Source organism: Artemia sp. Qi Xiang Cuo, chromosome 9, assembly GCF_049724085.1.
Source record: "Artemia sp. Qi Xiang Cuo chromosome 9, ASM4972408v1, whole genome shotgun sequence".
Lineage (NCBI taxonomy): Eukaryota > Metazoa > Arthropoda > Branchiopoda > Anostraca > Artemiidae > Artemia > Artemia sp. Qi Xiang Cuo.
Window position 1 is genome coordinate 22,390,622 of NC_142802.1, and position 22,343 is coordinate 22,412,964.

General features: G+C 37.1%; 1 protein-coding gene across 3 annotated transcripts in view; it reads left to right on the plus strand.

The window, feature by feature from the left end:
• The window catches only part of LOC148948457 (uncharacterized), a 78,909-nt gene that overhangs the window by 46,876 nt on the left and 9,690 nt on the right, over positions 1-22,343 (plus strand). The window contains exons 1-2 of one of the 3 annotated variants that reach the window (XM_089094382.1): positions 8,028-8,168; positions 18,984-19,717. In XM_089094382.1, coding sequence (XP_088950508.1) covers positions 19,007-19,717 — 711 coding nt within the window. In that variant the 5' untranslated portion in view covers positions 8,028-8,168; positions 18,984-19,006. Of the gene's footprint in view, positions 1-8,027; positions 8,169-18,983; positions 19,718-22,343 lie in introns of those variants that run through there. The other 2 variants (XM_089094383.1, XM_089094384.1) reach the window with 2 other exon arrangements.

The window sequence follows — 22,343 nt, forward strand, 5'->3', positions numbered from 1 at the left end:
GACCATTCAGACACTGAAATACAAATGCTCCAATTTGATAATCCCTTATTTCACCAACCTTTAAAATTTTAAACTTTCTAGAAAGTGATTCAGTGCAATCAATACCACGATCATATCTTCTAATCAGCCTTAGAGCCTTATTCTACAGAACTCGAACTCTTCTACAATTGCAACTAAAATTAGTCGCCCAAATTAAACCACCATAATTCATATGAGGCGTTATTAATAAAAAACACAATAAAAGCAGAATTTACAAAAGTAAAGAATTTTGAAAACGGTTCAAAACTCCAAGGCCTTGCGCCAGCTTGCATGCTATGATGTCGCAGTGTTTTCTTCAACTCAAGTTTCGATCCAGGATGAATACCTGTTATCGGATCTCTTCGACTTGTGAGAGCGGTAGGCCATTGTAAATAATGACACCAGGGAGAGTGGGGGCAAAACGAGTCCTCGTAAACATCATAAAATTAGTTTTTGATGCATTGACGCTAAGTAGGCTAGCACAAACAAATTCATGAAGGCCATCAAGCGCCTTATTCGCCTTGAACAAGAGCTCTTGCAGCGACTGTGCTGCAATCACTAAAGCCGTGTCGTCAGCAAACAAAGTAACTGAAGCTCCGGGAATGTAGAATCTCATTGTGTCTACGAATATCAGGTACAAGAGAGGACCAAGAACTGAGCCCTGTGGAGCACCACACTTTATGGGAAACGGCTGAGAAGATTTGTTACTCAAAGTCACTCGTAGCTTCCTTTCACTTAAATACGATCCAAACCAATTTAAAACACTACCCTTTATGCCTAAATAATACAGCCTTTCCAATAAAATCTTAAAATCAACCGTGTCAAAAGCCTTTCTAAAATCAATAAAAACGCCCATGCACTGCTCGCCATTCTCAAGTGCTGAGTTAATATTTTCCAGAAGATGCTGGACTGCCTGCGTCGTCGAATGTCCTTTTCGGAAGCCGAATTGTCCATCGTGTAAAACACCAATTTGCATCAGATACTCGTAAAGCCGGTGATGAACAATCTTTTCATAAATTTTTGAATAAATCGGGAGAATTGGTTTCCAATTAGATATGTCAGTTTTGACTCCACCTTTGTTCAACGGTACAACTTTAGCTATTTTAAGCGCACTCGGAAACATCCCCTTTTCCATAGAAATATTGATAAGGTATACGAGGACAGGAAGCAAATAAACCAGAACCGATTTGAGCGTTCTAAGGCTCATTCCATCAACTCCTGCACTGTTTGACTTATTAAGATGCAACTATCAGGGAATATTAAAGGGGATGTACAAACCAAATAAAAAGTTACTATGTGTACCCAGGTTGTCAAACAGGTGTAAATACAATACCTCGGGAACGGCTAAGGGTGAAAAAAATTCTTTAATAAATGAGCTCGAAACGCATTAATTTTTCAAATGAGCACTTAAAAACCAAATTTAATGTGATAAAATTTTTGTTTAAAAAATGGTTGATCAGTATTCGTCTATATTCAAGGCCATAAGAGTATGAAGGTCAGAAGTGTTTTTAAAACACTATAGGGATAAAACACTGTTTTATCCCTAAAGAAGGCCAAAACGTGTGCAGATTTTCCAATTATTTGAACAATATTTCCCCTCCCCATATGTTCAAATACTTTTTAAAACTATTATTAAACTTTTTTTGAAATGTTTGTACAAAATATAATGAGCAAGCCAAAATCTTAATGCTTAATCAGAAAATTGGAAAAAAAACTTTACAAATGTTCCTTTTTCAACCAGTAAATAAGTTATCAGCCATGGGTGTAGGGAAGGGGGGAAGGGGGGCAGCTGCCCCCCCTAAAACCCCAAATTTACGATAGATATTAGCGAGAACTTTTCGTATATTGGAATTTTGTGTTGGATGTTACCTGGTAGATGGTTAAAAAAGCTGGAAATAAACAGAAATTTCCAAATATCGTTTGCGATATCAACATTTACGTTTCGATCTTCAATATTGATTTTCAGTCCGATATATAGATAGGAGACTGGCCCACGATCGGCTGATTTTGACTTGTTTAATTCTCCATGAATTGATTCAAGCGATAAGAAGTTGCTGAGCATGCCAAAGCAAAAGTAACTCATTCAATACCATCCTTGAAAAAGACAATTAGAAATACTCCGCCATTTTTCCACCTGGATGCCTCTCTATCCAAGTGGTCAAGAGTGCCAAACCTGGGCCATCCCGGCACTGGTTCTGTCGTCTCTGCCTTATGTTTTGCCACCGGTCAAAAGAAAAAGAAAAGTGACCAGGGGAACATTAAAGCTTGTTTTTCGGCTACAAGACTAAGAAAGAATATGGTCAGCATAAAAAACTACAAAATGAATTTCATTAAGGTTTAAAAAAAGTGAAGAGTATGAATTTCAAATTATACATTGACTGATCAACACCAAAAGTAAGCCGCTCCGCTAATCTTGGTGTTCTACCTTTCAGTGGTGGCAGTTTTATTTCAACTTCTGGCTTTAAGACACTATTCATCTTGTCAGTTAGCGCAAAGTCTCTTGCTCCAGTCTTCTTCCAAAAGAGGACCTTAAGTTCTTCAGTTGCTACTTTTGATAATGATAACATTGTGAACAGAATTCCCTTTCTTGCTCTTCAGCTCAATCAGAATGTAATCACCAGCCTTGACTTTCTCACTGTCAAATTAGACGTTGCTGGTAGGGGGCTTGTCTTCAATGTCTATGCTGGGGTCTGAAGAGTTGTTGTATACAGGATCATCTACGTCAGAATCGTCACTCTAACTGTAACTCTAGTTGCGAGAGACACGCTTTTTGCTTTTTAGTCTTTTCACTTGTCTGACTTTCTTCCGTTCCAGGACTAGGGCTTTTTGGCAGATACAGCTTTTATCCTAGCAGTAATACATTCTTTCATGGGGGTGTCAGTGAGCACTTCTTAGTTTTTCATATTTTTTTGTTGTTGATTATTTGGGTTTGAATTGATTGATAAAATGCTGCAAGTGAAGCAAAGAATGAGAGGCAGTCATCCAGCCAGAAGTATTTTCTGAGCTGATCATGATGGTTCCTGGTAAAGCTCCCCTGAATAATGTTTCCGGACACCGTTTTTGTGGGGAAATAAGTAGAGGAGGGACTGTGTTCCCAGCACATTAACACAAGCACAAATTGTGGCCAACTGACCTCTTTCTGCTGACGTGACCTTCCCTACTTACTTCTGGCCTCGCTGTGCAATGATTTTACCAGGCTTGTGGATTTTTTCAGACCTGATTCGTCAAAACTTGCAATGTCTTGTGGTCTGAACATGTGTTTATATGGGCCTCAATCCAGGTTGTTAAAGAAAGCTCCTACACTGTGACAGTTGAAAGCAGTTGTCCGTCATAGGCTTGTACTTATTGGCGTTCTTACTGATAGAGTTTTAAGTCAATCCATAAAACCACGGTACCAATCTTTACCTGTAGTTCCTCCACTGTTTCCACTACCTTTGCAGTTCCGTTATCCGGTACTTTTATGCTCTTAATAATGGCATAAGTGTATGCAAATTTACACGCTTCTAGGGGAATACAGTCGAAAGCACATAAACTATCGTTTTCAAGTAAGTTTTTAGTCTTTTCGCTTGTTCCTCTGTAAATATTGATCATGGGTTGTAACAGGGTGTAAGGAAATTCAGGTCCAGACTTTTTAGAGAGATATTCAGCTTCTCAACTTTTTTTTATGTAGTCTTGCAGCGTTCCTCTTGGGACCCCCATGGTACTTCCAGAGAATCAAACTGACTTCTTGTAGAATAAGACAGAAAAAACTGCTATTTTATTTTCTTCTGGATTACAGCCACCTATCTTTCTCTTCTCTTCTGTTTTACTTTTAATCATTTTATCTTGAATGAAATTTAACAGAAGAAAATGAACTTCAGTTCACCTACTGTTCTGACAGGATTAAACAACGCCAGAAATAACACAGTTTTGGGTTTTAAGCTTGCCTTCAACCTTTAAATATGCTGTTTACACAGCTTTTACAAGCATAGCCCACTTTTGGACACCTTGGTACGGCATGCCGAATTTACCCTGGGTATTATGGCCGAGCATGGGGGTTCACTATCCCACAGGATGAAAAAATACTAACAGCAAACTAGTGAAGATGGCATGTCTTGGAAGATCCCAAAAACAGGCAAATAATAAGAGAATACAATGTGAGTTTACAACGCGAGTTTTCTGGTATTCGTAATTAGGCGCAGGCTTTCAGACAAAAATTGAACAAAATTTCAGATTTAATCACCATAAAACCTGATCCAATCTGACATTTTTGGTAAAAGTATTAATTAAGGTCAGACTTTAAAAAAAAAATACACTGCAATCTGTCAGAGCGTTTATAGTTCACCAGAAGCCCCATAGGTTTTTGTATTGAAACTGTTTGCTTTGGCTAGACGTGGGCCGGTCTCCCCTATACCAATTTTAATATTTAATTTTGCCCAACTGTAAACTTTTGAATTGAATTCTTAGAAGAAGCTGTTTTCTAACCATAATGTGATTTGTGTCAAATCGCTTTTGTGGTGTTATGTTTTCTGGAAATTGGATAGTGGGTCTCTTATATTATGCTGTTGCAGGAAAAGTAGAACATGGAAAATCTTAAAGGCCGAGTTTTAGTGAAATATAGAATGACTAGTTTCTAAAGACCTATATTCATAGGACCTCGGGAAGTATTAGTAAGATCCCTCCACCCCTCCATCACAGAAGCGGCTGCCCCCCCCCCCCTACACAAGATGCTGCCTAAGCCCATGTTATCAGCTAATAACAAACAAAAGATATATAATAAATTATCAGCTAATAACAAACAGAAATCAAAGGAAAAAAATGTAAAAAAAAGTTCTTCAAGGAAAAGTAAAGAGATAAATTAAACTACAGAATAGCAGAAAGAGTAGCGCAATAGTTCAAATTTTAAATGAACAGAAAACACTATTAATGAATAAATGTTACCCAAAAAAGGGGTGTATCTCCAGTATTTTTTTCGGGGGGGGGGGGGGCAAGAGGGGTCCACATCCAGAGAGTCTAGGGGTATGGGCTATATAATAATTCTTTCTCCAAATTATTGAGAGGGGGATTTTTATCATACTTATGTATATATTATTAGGATTAACCTAACTTCACTTCTTGAGCTGCAGGGGGTAAAAAAGCAAGGTGCAAATTTAAACTTTCATTTAAAGAGTCTGGTATAAAGATGGCAGTAACTCAAAAGGCGGTATGTAAAATCTTTGTCAACATGAAATTACAAAATAAGTCGATTATACGGGGAAACGTTCAAACACTTGGTTCAATCCGCCTTCTTATATATTATTTGTTTCTTACAATAATAAGAATTCTTTTTTCGAAATGTGTTATGTTTCCTTATCTCAACATGCTGAAAGAAATTGAATTTGGGGCTTTTTATTTATTTATTTTTATTACATAAGAGGTTAGATATAAACTTTGGTACCACAAATCACTTTCCGTTAATTATAATCGAAAACGCGAAAATAAATTTTCGTCCAAGGTGTTCCCTCTTAAGTGAAATTTTAGTAAACTTCTAGACGAGGGACTTTTTGCTATTTTAGAAAGTATTTGAGTTTGATGAAATTTTTTTAAACCTCTCTTCTATGCAATTTTCCATGCTCTAGAAATGAGGAAAGGATAGGGATATTGGGTTGAAAACACCTTTCCAAGAAATATATTTTGGGTCCTGGATTCATTCCTGAAAGCTTTATTGGTACAATCCCATTATATGGGCCTTTCTGAGAAGTCAAGTTTGGTTAATGCTAATGAAATAAAATAAAATAGGATGAATATATAATAGTTTAGAAACAAATTTTGGCTATATATTTGTACATTAGTGGGAAGGGGGATAAAGCAATGCATATATTGAATACGTAACCTAACCTAGCCTAGGTACCTTCCCCCCCCCCTAAAATCCAAAAAACCACGGTTTAATATCGTATACGCAAGGAAAACCTTGCTATCATTGCCTGCTCTACAACAGCTAAGACGTCACAAAACGGGTTTTATCATTGCCAGTCTATGGGGATTAAGCCGAGAGGCCCATGTAATGGAATTATACCGCTTTATTTTTAGTTCAACTACTTTCCAAGATAGCAAAAAGCCCATCATCTAGAACTTTACCAAAACTTATGTTGTGTAATATACCAAGGCCGTATACAGGAGGGGGGGTGCACGGTTTGACCCCCCCCCGAAATGTTTGTTTGACTCGTAAAAACGTAACAAAAATGGACATAAACAAATTTTGTATGCGTTTTTTGAGGTTGTTGTGTGACCCCCTCCCCTAAAACAAAAAAATTAGTACCCCCCCCCCCCGAACAAAAATCCTGGATGCGTTTCTGTAATATACTGCTTTTCGAATTCCCGAAGCTAAAGGGGTGAAATGTAAATTTTTCGAAAATATGTTACTTAACACCTTTTGAAAACCATAGCTGAAATGTAACTTATTTTTGTCTGAAAAATTCAGGTTTCAATGCTAAGTTACTGTCCTCATTAAGGAGGCATTTTAATTTCACATCCGCTAATTTGTTATTCTTTGGTCTCTTGACGCAGCATGCAGTTTTATCCGGCAATGCATGGTTTTGAAATTAAAATGACGCGCTGTGTGTGAAAAAAGGGAACGACCAAACAAATAAAAAACAAATGGTCTTCAAATTTTGTGATTAAACCGTGAAGGAGGCAAAACGAGCCATTGGATTAACTGCCTCTTTTATAGGTTATTTGCGTATGATCAAATAGTACTAAATTAGAAGAAATTTGAACGGTTTACTATTAGCAGATACATTTTCCTCTATGGCGACCAAAGGCGCATCCAGGATTATCTTGGGGGGGGGGGGTATAAAAATCTTAATAAAATGCATCAAGATTTGTTTATGCGTTTTTTTACGTTTTTACGAGTCGGGAAAAAATTCGGGGGGGGGGGGTCAAACGCTGTAATACGGACTTGATGGTGACAACCTGTTAAAGCTAATACATTACAAAATATATAAAAACAGCAGAACTTGCTATAAGACACAAATTTTAAGGTAGGGTTATACGAGACAGTCTACTAGACTCGTACTACTAGACAGTCATACAAAAATTTATATAGACAATGTTTTTTACCTAAGGAGACTTGTGAAATCGTTCCTCCTTAAGTTGAAAACTAGGTCTGAGAGTGACTGAGCGTTACCCAAAGTATGTAACTACAAAGTAAGGGGGTGGCCAAGAAGGGGACTAGCATTTTCACTTTCCTAATAAGTATTTTGTCCTGTTTGCCGGTTAAACAATCATCGGCATTATGCGCTTGACGAAACCTGACTACCAGCTTGAGGACGTAGGAGTATAGTCTGAAATGTGGGTAAATAGACCGAAATATGTCCCGTTTTGACAATTAAGGAAAGGACACTAGATTCCATGGGATATAAGAGGTAGAGGGGAAAATTGGGTATTTTCCTTCTCCTCAACAAGATCAAAAAGTGGAAATGTTGTAACTCTTGTGAAAACAATTCAATTGCATGGGTGAAGAAGTTGTGTCAAACCTTAGTTCTTTGGAGTATACCCTTGCTACAATACTTTCTCCTTAGAAAAATGATTCTAGACAACAACAGTTGCTGCTAGATAAAAGATACCAAGTTTGTTTTTATTTTGACGATTTTAAGCCCCCCTCCCCCCGAACAGAAATTGCCCCACGGAGATGCATCCTCCAAATCAATTTCTGTGTACGTTCTTAGGACCGGCATAAGACGAGGTGCAAGCACATACGCGGATTATATATATCCGCGAATAGATATATGAATTACAGGAAAAAGATCAAATAGATAATAGGGCTGTGCTAATCTTTCCCCTTACCCCAAGAGCTAGCTACCCTCAAAAATTCATGTAGTATAGCCTATAATCTCATGCTCTGTGTCAAAGTCAAAACAATTGTTTTTGGAAAGTGTTTTTATCTTCGACACCCAAAAATTGTTGATATTTTGACTAAATCACTATCAAAACCGGAATTTCGTTATTTTCCAGAACATGTCGACTATAAATATGCTCACTTATCTCACTTCTGATTGGTGGAATTCCTAGTCTCCTTGGTGGCATTCTCAATTATATCATTACTTACTGTAAGTGGAAGTTAGTGATGAGATAGACTTCATAGCGTTTACACTCATGGGAAATTATAAATTCATCATATTAAGGTACTGAAAGTAAGTTCTGTGTTTATCGATATGCCTAGGTCTAAGGCTAGGAAACTTACCAAAAATTATAACGGGGGTCTTGTGACAGCAATAAATAAAACATTAAATGTGTTTTCATCAAAATATCTTGATTTTAAGCAGATCCGACTATAAGGAGGGGCTAAGGGTGCGACGGTAGGCCTATTTATTCATTATTAGGACAGAAGTTAAATAGAAAAAGCCGATTCCCCATTCAATGATCTTTCCAAACACAATAATCGCTCTCGTCACAGTCCATCGCTAATGGGGCAAGACTTTTCTGAGTTCTATTTTTCAAATTTTGTGTTGCACCTGTTGATGAGAAGTAGCCTTAAAAATAATGTTATCCACGAATTAGCAAACTTTTGTGTACTCTAAGGCTATAACTAGCCACACTAGGGGGGGATAGGAGATCGACAATTGCTGGTAAACAAGGAGGAGTTTAAATTAGCCTACTGACCTGGCTAAGAAATAGAAATATTTTTAGTCAGAATTGCATCCTGAATCCAAATATAACGTTCATTTGCGTCAGAAATGAACTTTACCCCCACCCCTTAATGAGAAATTCGTATATACCCTGAATTGGATATATAACCAGGGGAATCTCCAGCATTTTTATTGGGGGGATAAGAGGGTCCATATCTGGATAGTCAAAGGGCATGGGATGCGTAATTTTTTCTCCACATTATTGGGGGGGGGGGGGCAACTACCCCCCCCCCCTCCCTCTTGCCACCCCCAAGCGACGCCCCTATATTTCCTATTTGCACTTTAGGGGAGTGGGGGCTCATTTTTGAAGCAAATGAATGTTGGGCTATATGGTCAATATCTACCAAATCATATTGAGTTAGGAATAAAGTGAATACACCATTTGATGCCTTTTTTTTGATGATTATGAATATAATAAGCATTTCTATCGGAAATGAATTTCAGCCCCCCCCCCTATATAGGCTGTAACTAACCCAACCTAACCCTGAATTGGCATATATAGGGGGGGGGCTGAAATTCCGATAGAAATGCTTATTATATTCGTAAAAAAAGGCATCGAATGGTGTATTCACTTTAGTCCTAACTCAATAATATGATTTGGTAGATATTGACCGGCTATATTTGGATTCAGGGTGCAATTCTATTGGTAAAGTTCTACCAAATCATATTATTGAGTTAGGAATAAAGTGAATACACTATTCGATGTCTCTTTTTATGCTGATTATGAATTTTTTTATGCTCTTTCCAAATATAATAGGCCAAATCATTTTTGTCGGAAATGGATTTTACCCCCACCCCTGTAAGTACCATTTCAGGGTATACATTTGCACATTAGGGGGTGGGGGAGTTAAACTTACCTCTCATTTACATAAGAAATAAAATTTCCCCCCCCCCCTATTGTGCAAATATATACCCTAAATTGGTATATATAGGGATGGGGGTAAAATTCATTTCCGACGAAAATGATTATTATATTCGGAAAGAGCATAAAAAAGGCATCGAGTGGTATGTTTACTTTATTTGTGTCAATAATATGAACAACGAAAAAGTTACCATTGATTGATATTTCTGCATATAATAAAGTAAGAATTTCATCTTGGGGTATATGAGACCATTAGGAGGGGGGGGTTGAATTGTTATAAATGGGAACAATACCATAAAAATGAGCTTAAAGTTAGCAGTAAAAATGTCTCTCATTTTCTTGTAGCATGTCTCTTTCTGGAGAGCTGCTGTTCTACTCCTTTGCCGGTACTGTTCTATTAGCTGAGACCCACGTGATAAGTGAAGTTTGGTTAATGCTAATGAAATAAAATAACATAGGATAAAAATGTAATAGTTTAGAAACAAATTTCGGCTATGTATTTGCACGTCAGGGGGTGGGGGGGGTTGTAAAGCATAGCATATATTAAATACGTAATCTAACCTAACCTGGGCACCTTTCCCCCTAAACTCCAAAAAACAAACCACGGTTTGCAATCCAACGTCTATTGAAAGAAACTCGTTTGACTAGTTTCTTAAGCATGTTCGCTTTACAATATATTCGCGTGGGTCCCAGCTAGTAGAACAGTACCCCTTTACCCAAGTAAGGAATCTAATGGCACTACTTTTTATTTTATTAAGGTGTTAACTTCTGGAGAGCCACTAGTCTACAACTTCGCCTAAATTAACCTAGGGTACTTATGTATTATCCCGACCTCACTCAAGAAGTGAAGTTAATCTTACCAAAATATAGCTAAACATGATGAAAATATAACACTTTATTAACAAATTATAGAAACAACAGAAGGAAATTATTGAAAGCAGGTCGCCCAGGGCGCATTATCTTAAATACCTAACCTAATCATTTCTATATATTAAATAGCCTATTTGCTAAAAATATACCAGCATCATTATTCTCAATGAGACTAAGCTAATTATAACCTACTGCAGACCGACAAACCAGTTTTTCTCAGATCATACAAATCAAAATTCTTGACTGCGGTCAGGATAATACGTAGGTACCCTAAACCTAGGTTTAACTGCTTTCATAATTTTTTTTTCTTTTTTAGGATAAAAATGGAACATAATTCTTAAGAAACAGGGCTTCAGGCCCTTGTACATACGTTGTAGGTCTACCGCTCTGGCCCCTTACTCAATAATTTTTGCATTTTCCCATAATATTTTTGTAAACTTTTTTTCTGTTTAAACAGATTTTTCCCCTCCCACTGATATTAATCTGCGCTTGTTCTTACCAGTGAAATTCAAAAGAAGCATATTAAGAAAATTGATCTTCGATAGGGTGTCAGCCACCCTACCGAAATGGATGGCACGCTGAATTTTGGGACGGGGATTCGAATTCTGGTCTTGCTGTTGTTCGGCTTGGTGGAGTCAGTTGCGGGACTGCAAGCTCAGCCGCCGCGGATCTGCGGAGCTTTCAGTTAAAAAATGCCTAGATAAAGCCCTAGGCTGTATAGAGCTTGCTAATTTTATTGATTTTCATTCTGATCAAGAATTGGCTCATAATGTCATTAAAAAAAAGCAAATTGTGCACATGATCTATATCCATGCATTAGGAGGCAGTGGCGGATCCAGGGCCCCCCCCTAACGTAGTCACTTAGTTAACGCAAGTTTGCGTTAATTAAACTTACTCCTAACGCAAGTTTATCGGATCAACCTATTCCCCCCCTCCTGGATCCGCCCCTGTTAGGGGGGGCACTGTTGTGCATCTTATTGAGAGCACCTGTAAAAAACACATTGAATAAAAATTTTCTGAATTTCTTGAAATAAGAATTTACTTATTTTAGCGTTTGGTTCAAAGGGAGAATAAACTACACTGTTACCATACGCCAGAAGCAGGGAAAAGCTAAAGGAACACAATTTTCATGGTAACAATGGTTATATATGGAATCAGTGTTAACTGGGGAATTGATGGTGCTGCTCTTTTGGTATTACAGTATTCAGTTCAGAAGAGGTTGTGCGCAAGAGTATTAGCCATCCCAAACTCAGGCAATATTTGGTCAGTTGGGCATTTAGGCCTTTTGTTAGAAACCGTACATACGCACTAACAGGCCCTATCCATGACTGAAGGGAATCTGAGGAGTTTCTCCGGGATTTGGGCTTAAAACATCAAAAATATCTTTACGCATTTATTTTCTTGAGGGTGGTTCTTCAGACCAATCTCAGAAGGGTAATCTTTTACTTATCCGCCTGCCATCTACAGGTGTACAAATATACATACGTAGCTTTACCTTTGGTTGGTTGAGCAAATTGACTCTAGATTTCCCTGACCATAGTCAACAAGGTTCTTCTTGATTTTTGTTTGTGGTTTTCTGCCTATATGTCCTTTACGGTGTTTTTATAAATAAACGCTGTGTTTAGAATAGCTATTGGTTAAACGATTTTTTCCTGCTGAGAAAAACTTCAGTTTAGGCCTACATCATCTTAATTTTAACTTTTATTTTTCATACATATATTTTTTGTTAATTGAAATTCTATGGTCCAAAAATAGGCTTTTTTGCGGTATTGATAATTGTCAGCACAAAAAAACAAAAACAAAAAACTATATACTTTTTGAGTAAACATCTTGAGCGTGCGACCATTGTAATTAATATGATTATTTTTAGAATCTAATATGTTGTCGAAGTGGAGTCATGTGGTCTAGAAAGAATGTTTTGTTATTTACTGACTATTATCAAGGAGGTTGCTGTCAATGAGGGGTTGGGAGGGGGTGGCGATGTTTACCCTTATTGCGTTGCTTCTTCAAGACAAGAAAGTATATCCCATTGCTACTCCTCGATAGTGTTACTGTTACGCAGCCCTCCAATTTTTTAATCCAAGAAAAGCCAGAAATTCTTGGACTTTTTATCCATAGAGGGTACGCATATGGACCTTCATCTCCAGTAAAAATACGAACGCATTAAAATGACAGACGAGTTAAAAAAGATTTTTTTTTTAGCTTTAATACTTATTAAGTTTATTTAGATTAATTTATTATTATTGTTATTATTATAATTGTTGTTATATTAGTTTAACTTACTTGTTTATTTGTATTCAGAATAATATGTCCGCTCATATAATTGAGAAAGCAGTGAATAATGTAAAATGTGTAGACAGGTGCGTCAATTTGGGGGTTTGAAGTCATTCCCCTTGAATTAGAAAAATGCCCTTTGGGGGATATTTTCATTGAAAAATGTCTTTGCTATTTCCATTGTAAAAATTGGAACGGTACTATTGTATTAGCTGAAACCTACGCAATATATTGCATACGGAAGATGCTTAAGAAACTAGTCAAACGGGTTTCTTTCAATCGAGTATTGAATTAAAAACTGAGATTTGTCAGTGTATTTACAATATTTAAACTTTTATTTTTTTTTATGTTTTGGGGGGAAAAGGGTATCTAGGTTAGGTTACGTATTTAATATATGCTATGCTTTACCCCCTCCCCCCTAATGTGCAAATATATGACCGAAATTTGTTTCTAAACTATTATATTTTCATCCTATTTTGTTTTATTTCATTAGCCGCATTAACCAAACTTCACCTCTTGCGTGGGTTCCAGTTAATACAAGAGTACCATTGGAAAACAACAATATTTCCCCCCTAGATTTGTAAAATTAAAATTTGCCCCTCCCCCTTCTGAACTTCCGTAATTGACGCCTACTGTGTGTAGATCAGTAAGTAAAGAGTATATGCATTTAATGGCAGGTTGATAATTCTTGAAATTATTTAGTATACTCGTGAATCTGTAGTCTATTTACGTCTCAAATTGTTCTTTGAGTTTTAGACTACTTATGAGATCGTTAAATGACATGACAATCCCTAAAAAGTTGCATAATTCTTATGATTTTTATTTTTATCTTAGGCATAATTTTTTTAGCACAGTTCTTTAAGCATTTTTAGCATGGCTTTGAACCAAATTTTTGACTAGACGAATAATAAAATAAAGACCGTTAATTATCAAATTTTTGAATTGAGCAAAGAAAAGCAAATATTTCTTTAAGGTAAATCTAATTTTTCGTTTGACGCGTAAAAACGTAACAAAAACGCATATAAACAAATTTGATTTGTTTTTAATTTTTTTGTACCCCCCCCCTCCCAAACAAAATCCTGGATACGCCCTTGCCTGTAGTCTAACATTAGGCCTGTTCATCAATGTGCTAAGATCTTACATCTATTGTCAGAAAACGCTTAAAAGTGACATCTTTGAACAAAGATCTTACATCTTTGGTCGTTTTTGTGCTAAAGTCTCATCATTCTGCTCTGATCAGCGGTCTGAGAACAAGAGTAGATCATCAAAGTTCTCTCATCATTGTTCTATATGGCTAAACAGTGGCCGTCTTCACACTTTTTGCTAACATCAGTGAGCTGTAAGATCTTAGAACAAAGATGAGTTAAAGAACGATAATCTTTGCAGAAAGGTGTAAGATCTTAGATGTAAGATCTTAGTGCTAAAAAACGGGCCTATTTTATCTTATGGTTTATGTTGCCTGAGAAACTCGCGATTTTGCGAAAAGCCTAAAGCTGTAACTGGCACCGAAAGGGTAAAATACTCGTATCATTGGATTTATTAGTTTCACGTCTGTTCATTCGCTAAACCAGAATTATGATATTGCCTAGACGGTGAATGATCTAAGCTGGCCTAAAAATAGGAAAATTATCCCCTTTTTGAATCTTCTGATGTTTCTTTGGTCTATCCAAAAATGGACCAAAAAAGCTATAAAGTAATTTGGTAAATGAACAGAGCAGAATCTGCTAAAGAATGATAGTCGGTTATCGTTTTACGTTGAAACATGAAAACTATAAGACCATAGAAAAATGAAAAGCTTGCACCACAGTATATAAATAATAGATTATCTATATTATATTATCTTTATACAGTGGCTTGCACAGAGAATATAAACCGTGTGTTTTTCAATTGTTGATGATGATGCGGAAATGAAATCGGGGGGGGGGAATAATGCAAATGTGTCCTAACTTTCAACATTCTGTCAAAGTGTTCCTCAGTAAAAATGTTTCAGACGAAATATATATGAAAATGCAGGTTACCTCAGATGCAAGTTAGACTAGACATTTGTCTCAAGGAAAATAGATAATTTTCTTTAATGTTCTCAGGATACATATTTTATTATTGTTGCTAGGCAGAAATATACTTTATAAAAACAATAGGCATATAATTAAGTAAAATTCATTACCTTTTTTAAATTATTTTTTTAAACAGTTTACCACTAACCACTGGTTAGCCTATACTCTGTCAGCCTGTTTTATCTTCATATAATATCAAAGTCTGAATATTATTTAACGCCTTATAAATTACCAATTTTTATACATATAATGATAAAGCGCTTTCCTTGCCTGTCTGTTTTTTACTTCTTTTTTTTTTTTTGCTATATGTGGCACTAATATGTGGTTAGGAATGGTTGATGGAGGGTGGCACTTGCTCTTATATATTCAATATGGTTAGATTGTGTGGTGGTTGTTACGTCCGCTTTAACAAAATTAGGTCGTTGTTTCATTTTGTGGCTAGAAGTAGCGAGAGGGGGCAGAAGTATTTCAAGAAGGGATCAATGGGAGTTTATTGAAGGGGTTGGGGTGCTGTTGGTGGCGAAAGTGCTATAAAAATGGATTTGGTACCAAGGACATCTGCACTAAACCATTCCTGTGTATATATATTCCCTAGCAACGCGGGCAGTTTCGGTTTGTGCTGCTACAAAGTGATGACTATCAACATGTTCAACTAATTTCTGTTTTGTAATATTGGAAGAAAGAAGTTGTTTTTCTTCTCATTTTCTAGAGCTAACGTTCAAAATTGACAACCATAGAATTAAGTAAAGCACTTGTCTATTATCCCAACCACACTCAAGTTCTTGATCTGAGTAAAACCGGTTTCTCTGTCGGCATTCAGCTATAATTAGCTTAGCTTGAGTGAGATAAACTACTATGTAGGTATATTTTAATTAAATATTTGATACGTAATTGTTTAGGTTAGGTATTTCATATAATGTGTTCTGGGTGGCATGCTTTCCATAATTCTGTTTTAGTTTCAATAATTTCGTTGCTAAAATATTATATTTGCATCAGATTTTGGTATATATCATTATGATTAACCTAACTTCACTTCTTGAGTGTGGTCGGGGTAATAGACAAGTACTTTAAGTAAGAACTGGGGGAGGGTGATTGCATACGAATTCTATAAGAAAGTAGTGTCTGAGTTATTACTACGACAACAGTTTTACTTTTAAAATTGCGGAGGGCACCCTGCGGTTTATTTGCGGTTTATTTTGTGGGCTTAAATGGACGTCGGGGTCTAGCTGAATATCCACACCTTATTTGCTTTTAAAATTAATTTTTGGTTTTTCAGTATGAAATTAGTTTGCAGTTGATAATACTTTGTTCTTATTTACCCAAGCCATGCATTTCTCCCCTGTGGATTCCCATATATTATTGTTTACACGCAATTTGTGCATGCACTAAAAATGGGAATTTGCTTAGGTGCACCTTAAAATGATTGTGTCATCTGCTCCAAGATTAGAAATATCTGGAAATTTTCTATTTTTATTTCTTGTTTACTGATTTTCGGATACTATTCTGACTAGACTTCGTACTTTTGGACTTTATATTATCTACAAACATTTCCAAAAATTAAGCGCTATTACGGTGATTGTGGAATCATAAATATAGGTGATAAATGGTACTTCATTTGCTGTGAAGTAATGTTCATGGCTTTGAAATCGGTCTTATAAATTCATATCGTTCTACATAAGTGTGTCTAATCTATAGCTTAAAATTTTATAAAACTACAAAAATAACTTCAGTATCCTGTGTAGGCTTGCGATCCGAACCAATGTATCTGGACCGTTACCGTCGTGGACGTTCTTCTCCCAGGGGCGATTTTAGGGGGGCAGAGGGGGCACTTGCCCCGGGTGCAGAAATTTTAGGGGCATGAAATTTCAAACAAATAATCTAACCGTTATAATTATTTGTAATTTTGTATTTTTTTAATAAGGTAGAGACTGCAGTCGGAAGCAGAAGCAAATTCAATCCAAAATTTTTATATTCCACATCTTCATCACCATTCCTTGAAAATAAAAGCAAGCAGACCAAATTTACTTAACTTTAATGTTTTTTGTAATATTTCTTATTCATTTTTTTTCAATAAATGAAAAGTGTGTTAATAAATGAAACTTTGGTTTATAAATGAAAATTTTGTTAAAATGTGGCCTGAAAATTTTTTTAAAGCTGGAGGAAGTGCGTTGCAACAGAGGCCAGAACTGCCACTGTCTTGTCCCGACAAGACCCAAGTCTGCAAAATACTATCATAAGCTTTACTCAGGTGCTGAAGTAATGCAATCTGTGGGAAAATTGTTTTTGCTGTTTTTACCCCAGCGAAGTGATGAAAGAAATTGCTGGGTATTTTGGCGCCATATTAAAGCACATATTATGCCCAATAATCTTTGAAGCAGAAGTCCTTATGCATCTTTTTCGTTCCGATCTTGGCTGATATTTCCGACCCTCCTACGAATTAAATTCTCCCCTGGAAATACTACTACGTTGAAAACGACTCACTAGAGGAATTTTTCTCACTCCCCAATTCATCTTCTCCAGAAAGTAGACAGAATACTCGTATGCATAACAGTGCTACTCTTATGCTACGACCAATTACCCTCTCGAGAAGGGTGATACCCATGAGGGAGAGGATTGTTATGATGAGGGAGAGGTCCTGGGTCCAGGACCCCTTTCTCTGAGAAAAATTTTGAGGCAAAAACGTTGTTTTTATTGACGGATTGACCTCAAAAAGTAACTTAGTTCTTGTACCATTTGATAGACAACAGTTCGAATGTTTCTAGGACGTATAATTCGGCTTGAAATCGTGCCTTTTCGTTTTGTTTCCCTAAAGCTGTTCTGGCTTTTTTATAGCAAGGTACGGATAAGGTTCACACAAGTTCGACCTTTAGAGGGAGTCGAGAATTGTTTTTTTCTGGAGGGGGGTAGAAAGCAACTAAAAGTGCAATCTTGTGCCTAGGGGCACTAATTCACCAAAACATGGGGGGGGGGGGTACCGGTATTTTTAAAAATCTGCGGTGCGGTATTTTTTTCAGCGAAACACCAAAAACGAAAAAATCGCTGAAAATACCAAAAGACATTTTTCGAAGTCTAAGAGGGCATTTCCGCCCCTTACTTGGTCCACGCTGTTTTTGGGAGACGGATTCTTCGAACCAGTATCATGAATATACACTACTCCTCTATGTAGAGGTGTCAATATTGGTCAAATCTGTACATAGACATCTGTGAAGAAACTTTGCAAATGTTTCTCGGACTTTTGTGGTTATAGGTTTTTGCTCTGGAATTTACGCGTTCAGGTTTTGTGTATTTTTACGTAAAGCTAAGCTTTATTCAATGCAAGAAAAATCCAGATAATATTTAAGGCCTGTATTCTTACTTTAAAATATAATAAACCAATCGATTCAAGCCCGCAGAATTCATTGGGCGGGGAATACATCTCAGTTTGGCAAAAGATGGCATAAATTCTTTTGAACCAACGCAGAAGTTATGCCTGATTACTGTCAATAAATTATGACTTAGTGTGTTGTCTTCAAGTTAAGTTGTTTGAACAAACTTATGAGCTTTGCAACATCTAGTAAGTAAACAATTGCGATTCTACGCAATAAATTACAAAAATACTAATATATTTATTTTGCAATAATTGCGCAATGCACAACATGTGTTTTCATTGCGAAAGCTTAATCGCTAAAACTAATTACGGAAAATTTTCATGCTTTACGTTTTATGAGTTTTGCGCATGTGAGGCCCCTTTACGATGCACTCTATTTTTATTTTTATCTTTTTCTCATGAACTGAAAAGATGTGGCAAAAGACATGCCATTTCAAAACCCACAGAAGTTCAAAAAAAGAAAATATGAACTGCTCCTCTTCCAGTTCAAGCCCCAAATATTGTTTGTCAATAAGGCTATGACACATACACTTAGTCAATAGGAAATCCAAATTACTTGGTTCACATATTCCTTACGAGAGGGGAAAGAATTGCCTGGGGAGAGCGTTTTTGGAATAGGCATGGAATGATGTCAGGGCATATAATGTCCACTGATCCCCATTTACAGTGAAAACCCCTGCTTCATTGTCATATGTGATAGGGTCGTTTAGATGGGACTATAAACCCTTGAAAGGGCTGAAGTTGGTTTATTTATACACCTATTTCGTTGAACCATGTTTTTTTCTGAAACCCAGTTGGATGGGCTGAACCAAAGTAGGCCTATGCTTTGCTTCCAATTCGCTTATGTGAATTTCTTAGTAAGATAAATGAATAATATTTATTTTTCTTTTCAGCCAGTCAGAACACCCCATTTAAAATGATGGAATTTGAGAGGAACATTACGTGTCCCGACTTATTTATTCGTGACTATGACTGGGATCTAAGTCGGTCACCACTGTGCATTGTCGAAGAGCCTCTGAAAGAAGAGGAAGAAGAAAACATTGAAAAGCCGATGGATTTGACCATTAACAAAAAGTCATCCAGAAGTGAACGTTCATCCCCAGTGCTAACACCCAAGAAAAGGGGTAGCCTTTCATGGATGAAGGAGAATAATTTTGGAAAATCAGCGTCAGAAGCATCGATTCCTTCTGCATTGCTTCAAAATAAGCGAACAGAATTCCAAAATGATGACAGTACTTCGCTGCCTACCAGATGCGACAGTGTTGCATCAATGATTGGCAAATTGAACTTGCCGGAGTATCAACATGAGAAGCATAGTAGATGCATGAGCGAGAGTAGGCTCGCTCAACCATTTATTCCTGCTAATTCCAGTGCATCTAACCATGTGGACGATATTGAACTCCGCCGTACAATGTCTGAGTCCGTTCTGCAAAAGAGACTTACTGAAGTTGAGGCTTTTAGGAGTCAATTTTTGAAGTACCAGTTCCTACAAAGTCTTGCTAGAGACAATAATCCAGTACACACGCCTGCTTCTTGGTCCCCTTACGATTTGATTAACTACACGCGTCTTATTCAGGCATTTCAGACACAGGAATATATGAAAGGAGCGGGGGCCAGACATGATGAGGCAAGTTTTCTCTCTTCATTTAGTTATGATTAATATGTGCATCTCTTAATATTTAGATGAAACCGAAATTATTCTTTTAGTGTTGGCGTATACCATTTCATCTTATTTGGCCATTTTATGGCGTTATCTAAGTCGAGTTTTCCTTTTTTGCAGGTGAAGTTATATTGAATAGTATACAAAATGACTATGACTCCCAGACCTATTATATGAACTTCTCTCGATTCAGCTTGAGTAGTTCAGCTGTGGTTCAATCTGCGTACACGCACTCTTATTTATGTATCATGGTCAGGGCTGTATCCAGGATTTTTTCGGGGGGGAGGGGGAACAAAATAATTTTTGCCGGGGGAGTTTACAAAAAAAACTTTAAAAACGCATCAAAAATTTGTTTATATTTATTTTTGTTACGTTTTTACGAGTCGGACAAACATTTCAGGGGGGGGGGGTCGAACCCTCTCTGGATACGACCTTGATCATGGTACCCGAGAATATCCTCATGGGACCGAAATGCTGCACGGAACAGTTGCACCAAAACGGTTATGGCCTATGGGCAGGCCCGTTTAAAGGGGGAACAAGCTGCCCCGAGTGCCATGGCTGGGGGCGCCGTGGCTTTTTATTTATGTCTGAGTCGAGATGGGGACGTAATTAATTTTGCCCCGGTCACCACCGACCTTAGAAAAGACCCAGCCTTTGGCATCCACGTTCCATATTTCAAAATCGGAACAAGCTCTATCAGGACCGTTTTACATTTGACTTCTTTTTACCACAGTTCTTTATTGCTCAACACAGGAAATGTTGCGAAACTCGTTTATCACATCCTACCTTTGTTAAGCTAAATTCGGATTTTTGTTTTTGTAATATCCTGTCTTGTTGGTTTTATCAGACTGATAATGGATGAGACCATTTAATTCAGGCTCATAGGTAGTTTTCATCAGGGGGGAGGGGGTACGTACCCGTCATTACCTCATTTTCTTATGAGTTTCTGGGCACTTCTTATTCAAATTATTAAAGTTTTTTTATTATTGCCGCTTCTCTTTAAAAAAAAATCCCACGTACGTGCCTGTAGGCCTAATGCATAGCCCTGTCCTCTCGCTTTATATGTAATCACGCTACAATCATTTAATTGTGTTGTACTGAATCAGACAATTTTTCATAAGGGCTTTTGCTGGTAAAAACCACTTTGTTCGTTACACTACGCGAAAAAACCTCTTAACGTCGCTCTCTACTTGCACTTGGAAAGAAAACAGGTTGTTTTTCTACTGGTTAAAACCGCTTAGATAGTTACACCATAAAAAAAAAAAAAAAAAAAAAAACGGAATTTAAATGTGCTAAGGACTAGAGCGTGTTTGTGACAAATCTTTTGATTTTAGTGTTGGCCTACTACATGTCTATGATGTCACCAAATACAGAAACGAATGAATGAATAGAACCGCATTAACGAAAGGAAAAAAAAATTGCCAATAAAACGGGAAGACAAGCTAGTCCAACAAATCTTTCATGTATTTAAATGAGCAAGACCCGTTCGCAGGAAGGGATTCCTCAGGATCAGAAGCCTAAATTGGGGGAAGGTGTGTGTCCTCCAGGTTTTTCTGCCCCACGGATTTTGAGAAATGTCATTTTTTGAGGTATTTTCACTGAAAGAAGCCTTTTTAGTGTTTTGTTGAAAAAATTGAAATTGAAAACAAATGTGCCCGCCCACTAGATTTTGAAAATACATTTTGCACCTCTCCTCTCCCTAATTTTTCTAAATTTACACCACCGCTCATGACCTTGCGCTTCTATCGTCTTCTATACAAATCACCATCACACACTTTTTAACGCTAATTCGTCCATTTTTTTTCGAACTTATCTTCACTCAAAAATGCCTCCTCCTCCTCTTAAAGACTTTGTCTATGTGCTCGAACATGTTTGTTCGTTACCTTGAGCTCACTAACCTAGGATTGCATTTGACATTTCCAGGTTTCAGAGGTTCTAGTAATACAGTGTCTTTGCATTTGTGCTATATTTTTCTGACAAAATAAGAAAAATCCATGAGACAACTCAAAGGCCCGGGGAATTCACCCTGAGTGGAATTTTGATTCCTAGGCACAACTAATAAAAATGAGTATGTTCGACCAAGTCAAATTTCTTCGAAGTGACACACGCGGAGAATATGTACATTTTTGATGAAACTGAGTTAATGAGTCATCCTAAATTCTTAAGGCACTTTATCTGAAGTGTTGTCCGCTTTAAAAAAATCACCAGGTGGCGTGCGTTAGGCGTGGCGGGAACGAATGCAGAGGAAGTGTGGCATGTGTATGTGTGTGTTAGGGAAAGCATTGGTGGAAGTTTACCAAGTGTTCTGGAACGAATGGTGCTCCGAGATGGACATCAGGTGACAGAAAGTGGGCAGCTCCCCGATTATCACTCCATTTCAAAGTTACAACCCTAAGAAAAACTAAGATTAAAAATTACTTATGTGTTATAGCGATCCCACTCAGGTTCTTGATCTGAGTAAAAACGGTTTGTCTGTCTTTAGTCGGTTATAGTTAGCAGTACTTGTGCATAATATGGTACCCACAAAAGAAGTCAAGTTTGGTTAATTGTAATGAAATATAATAAAATAGGATGAATATATAATAGTTTAGAA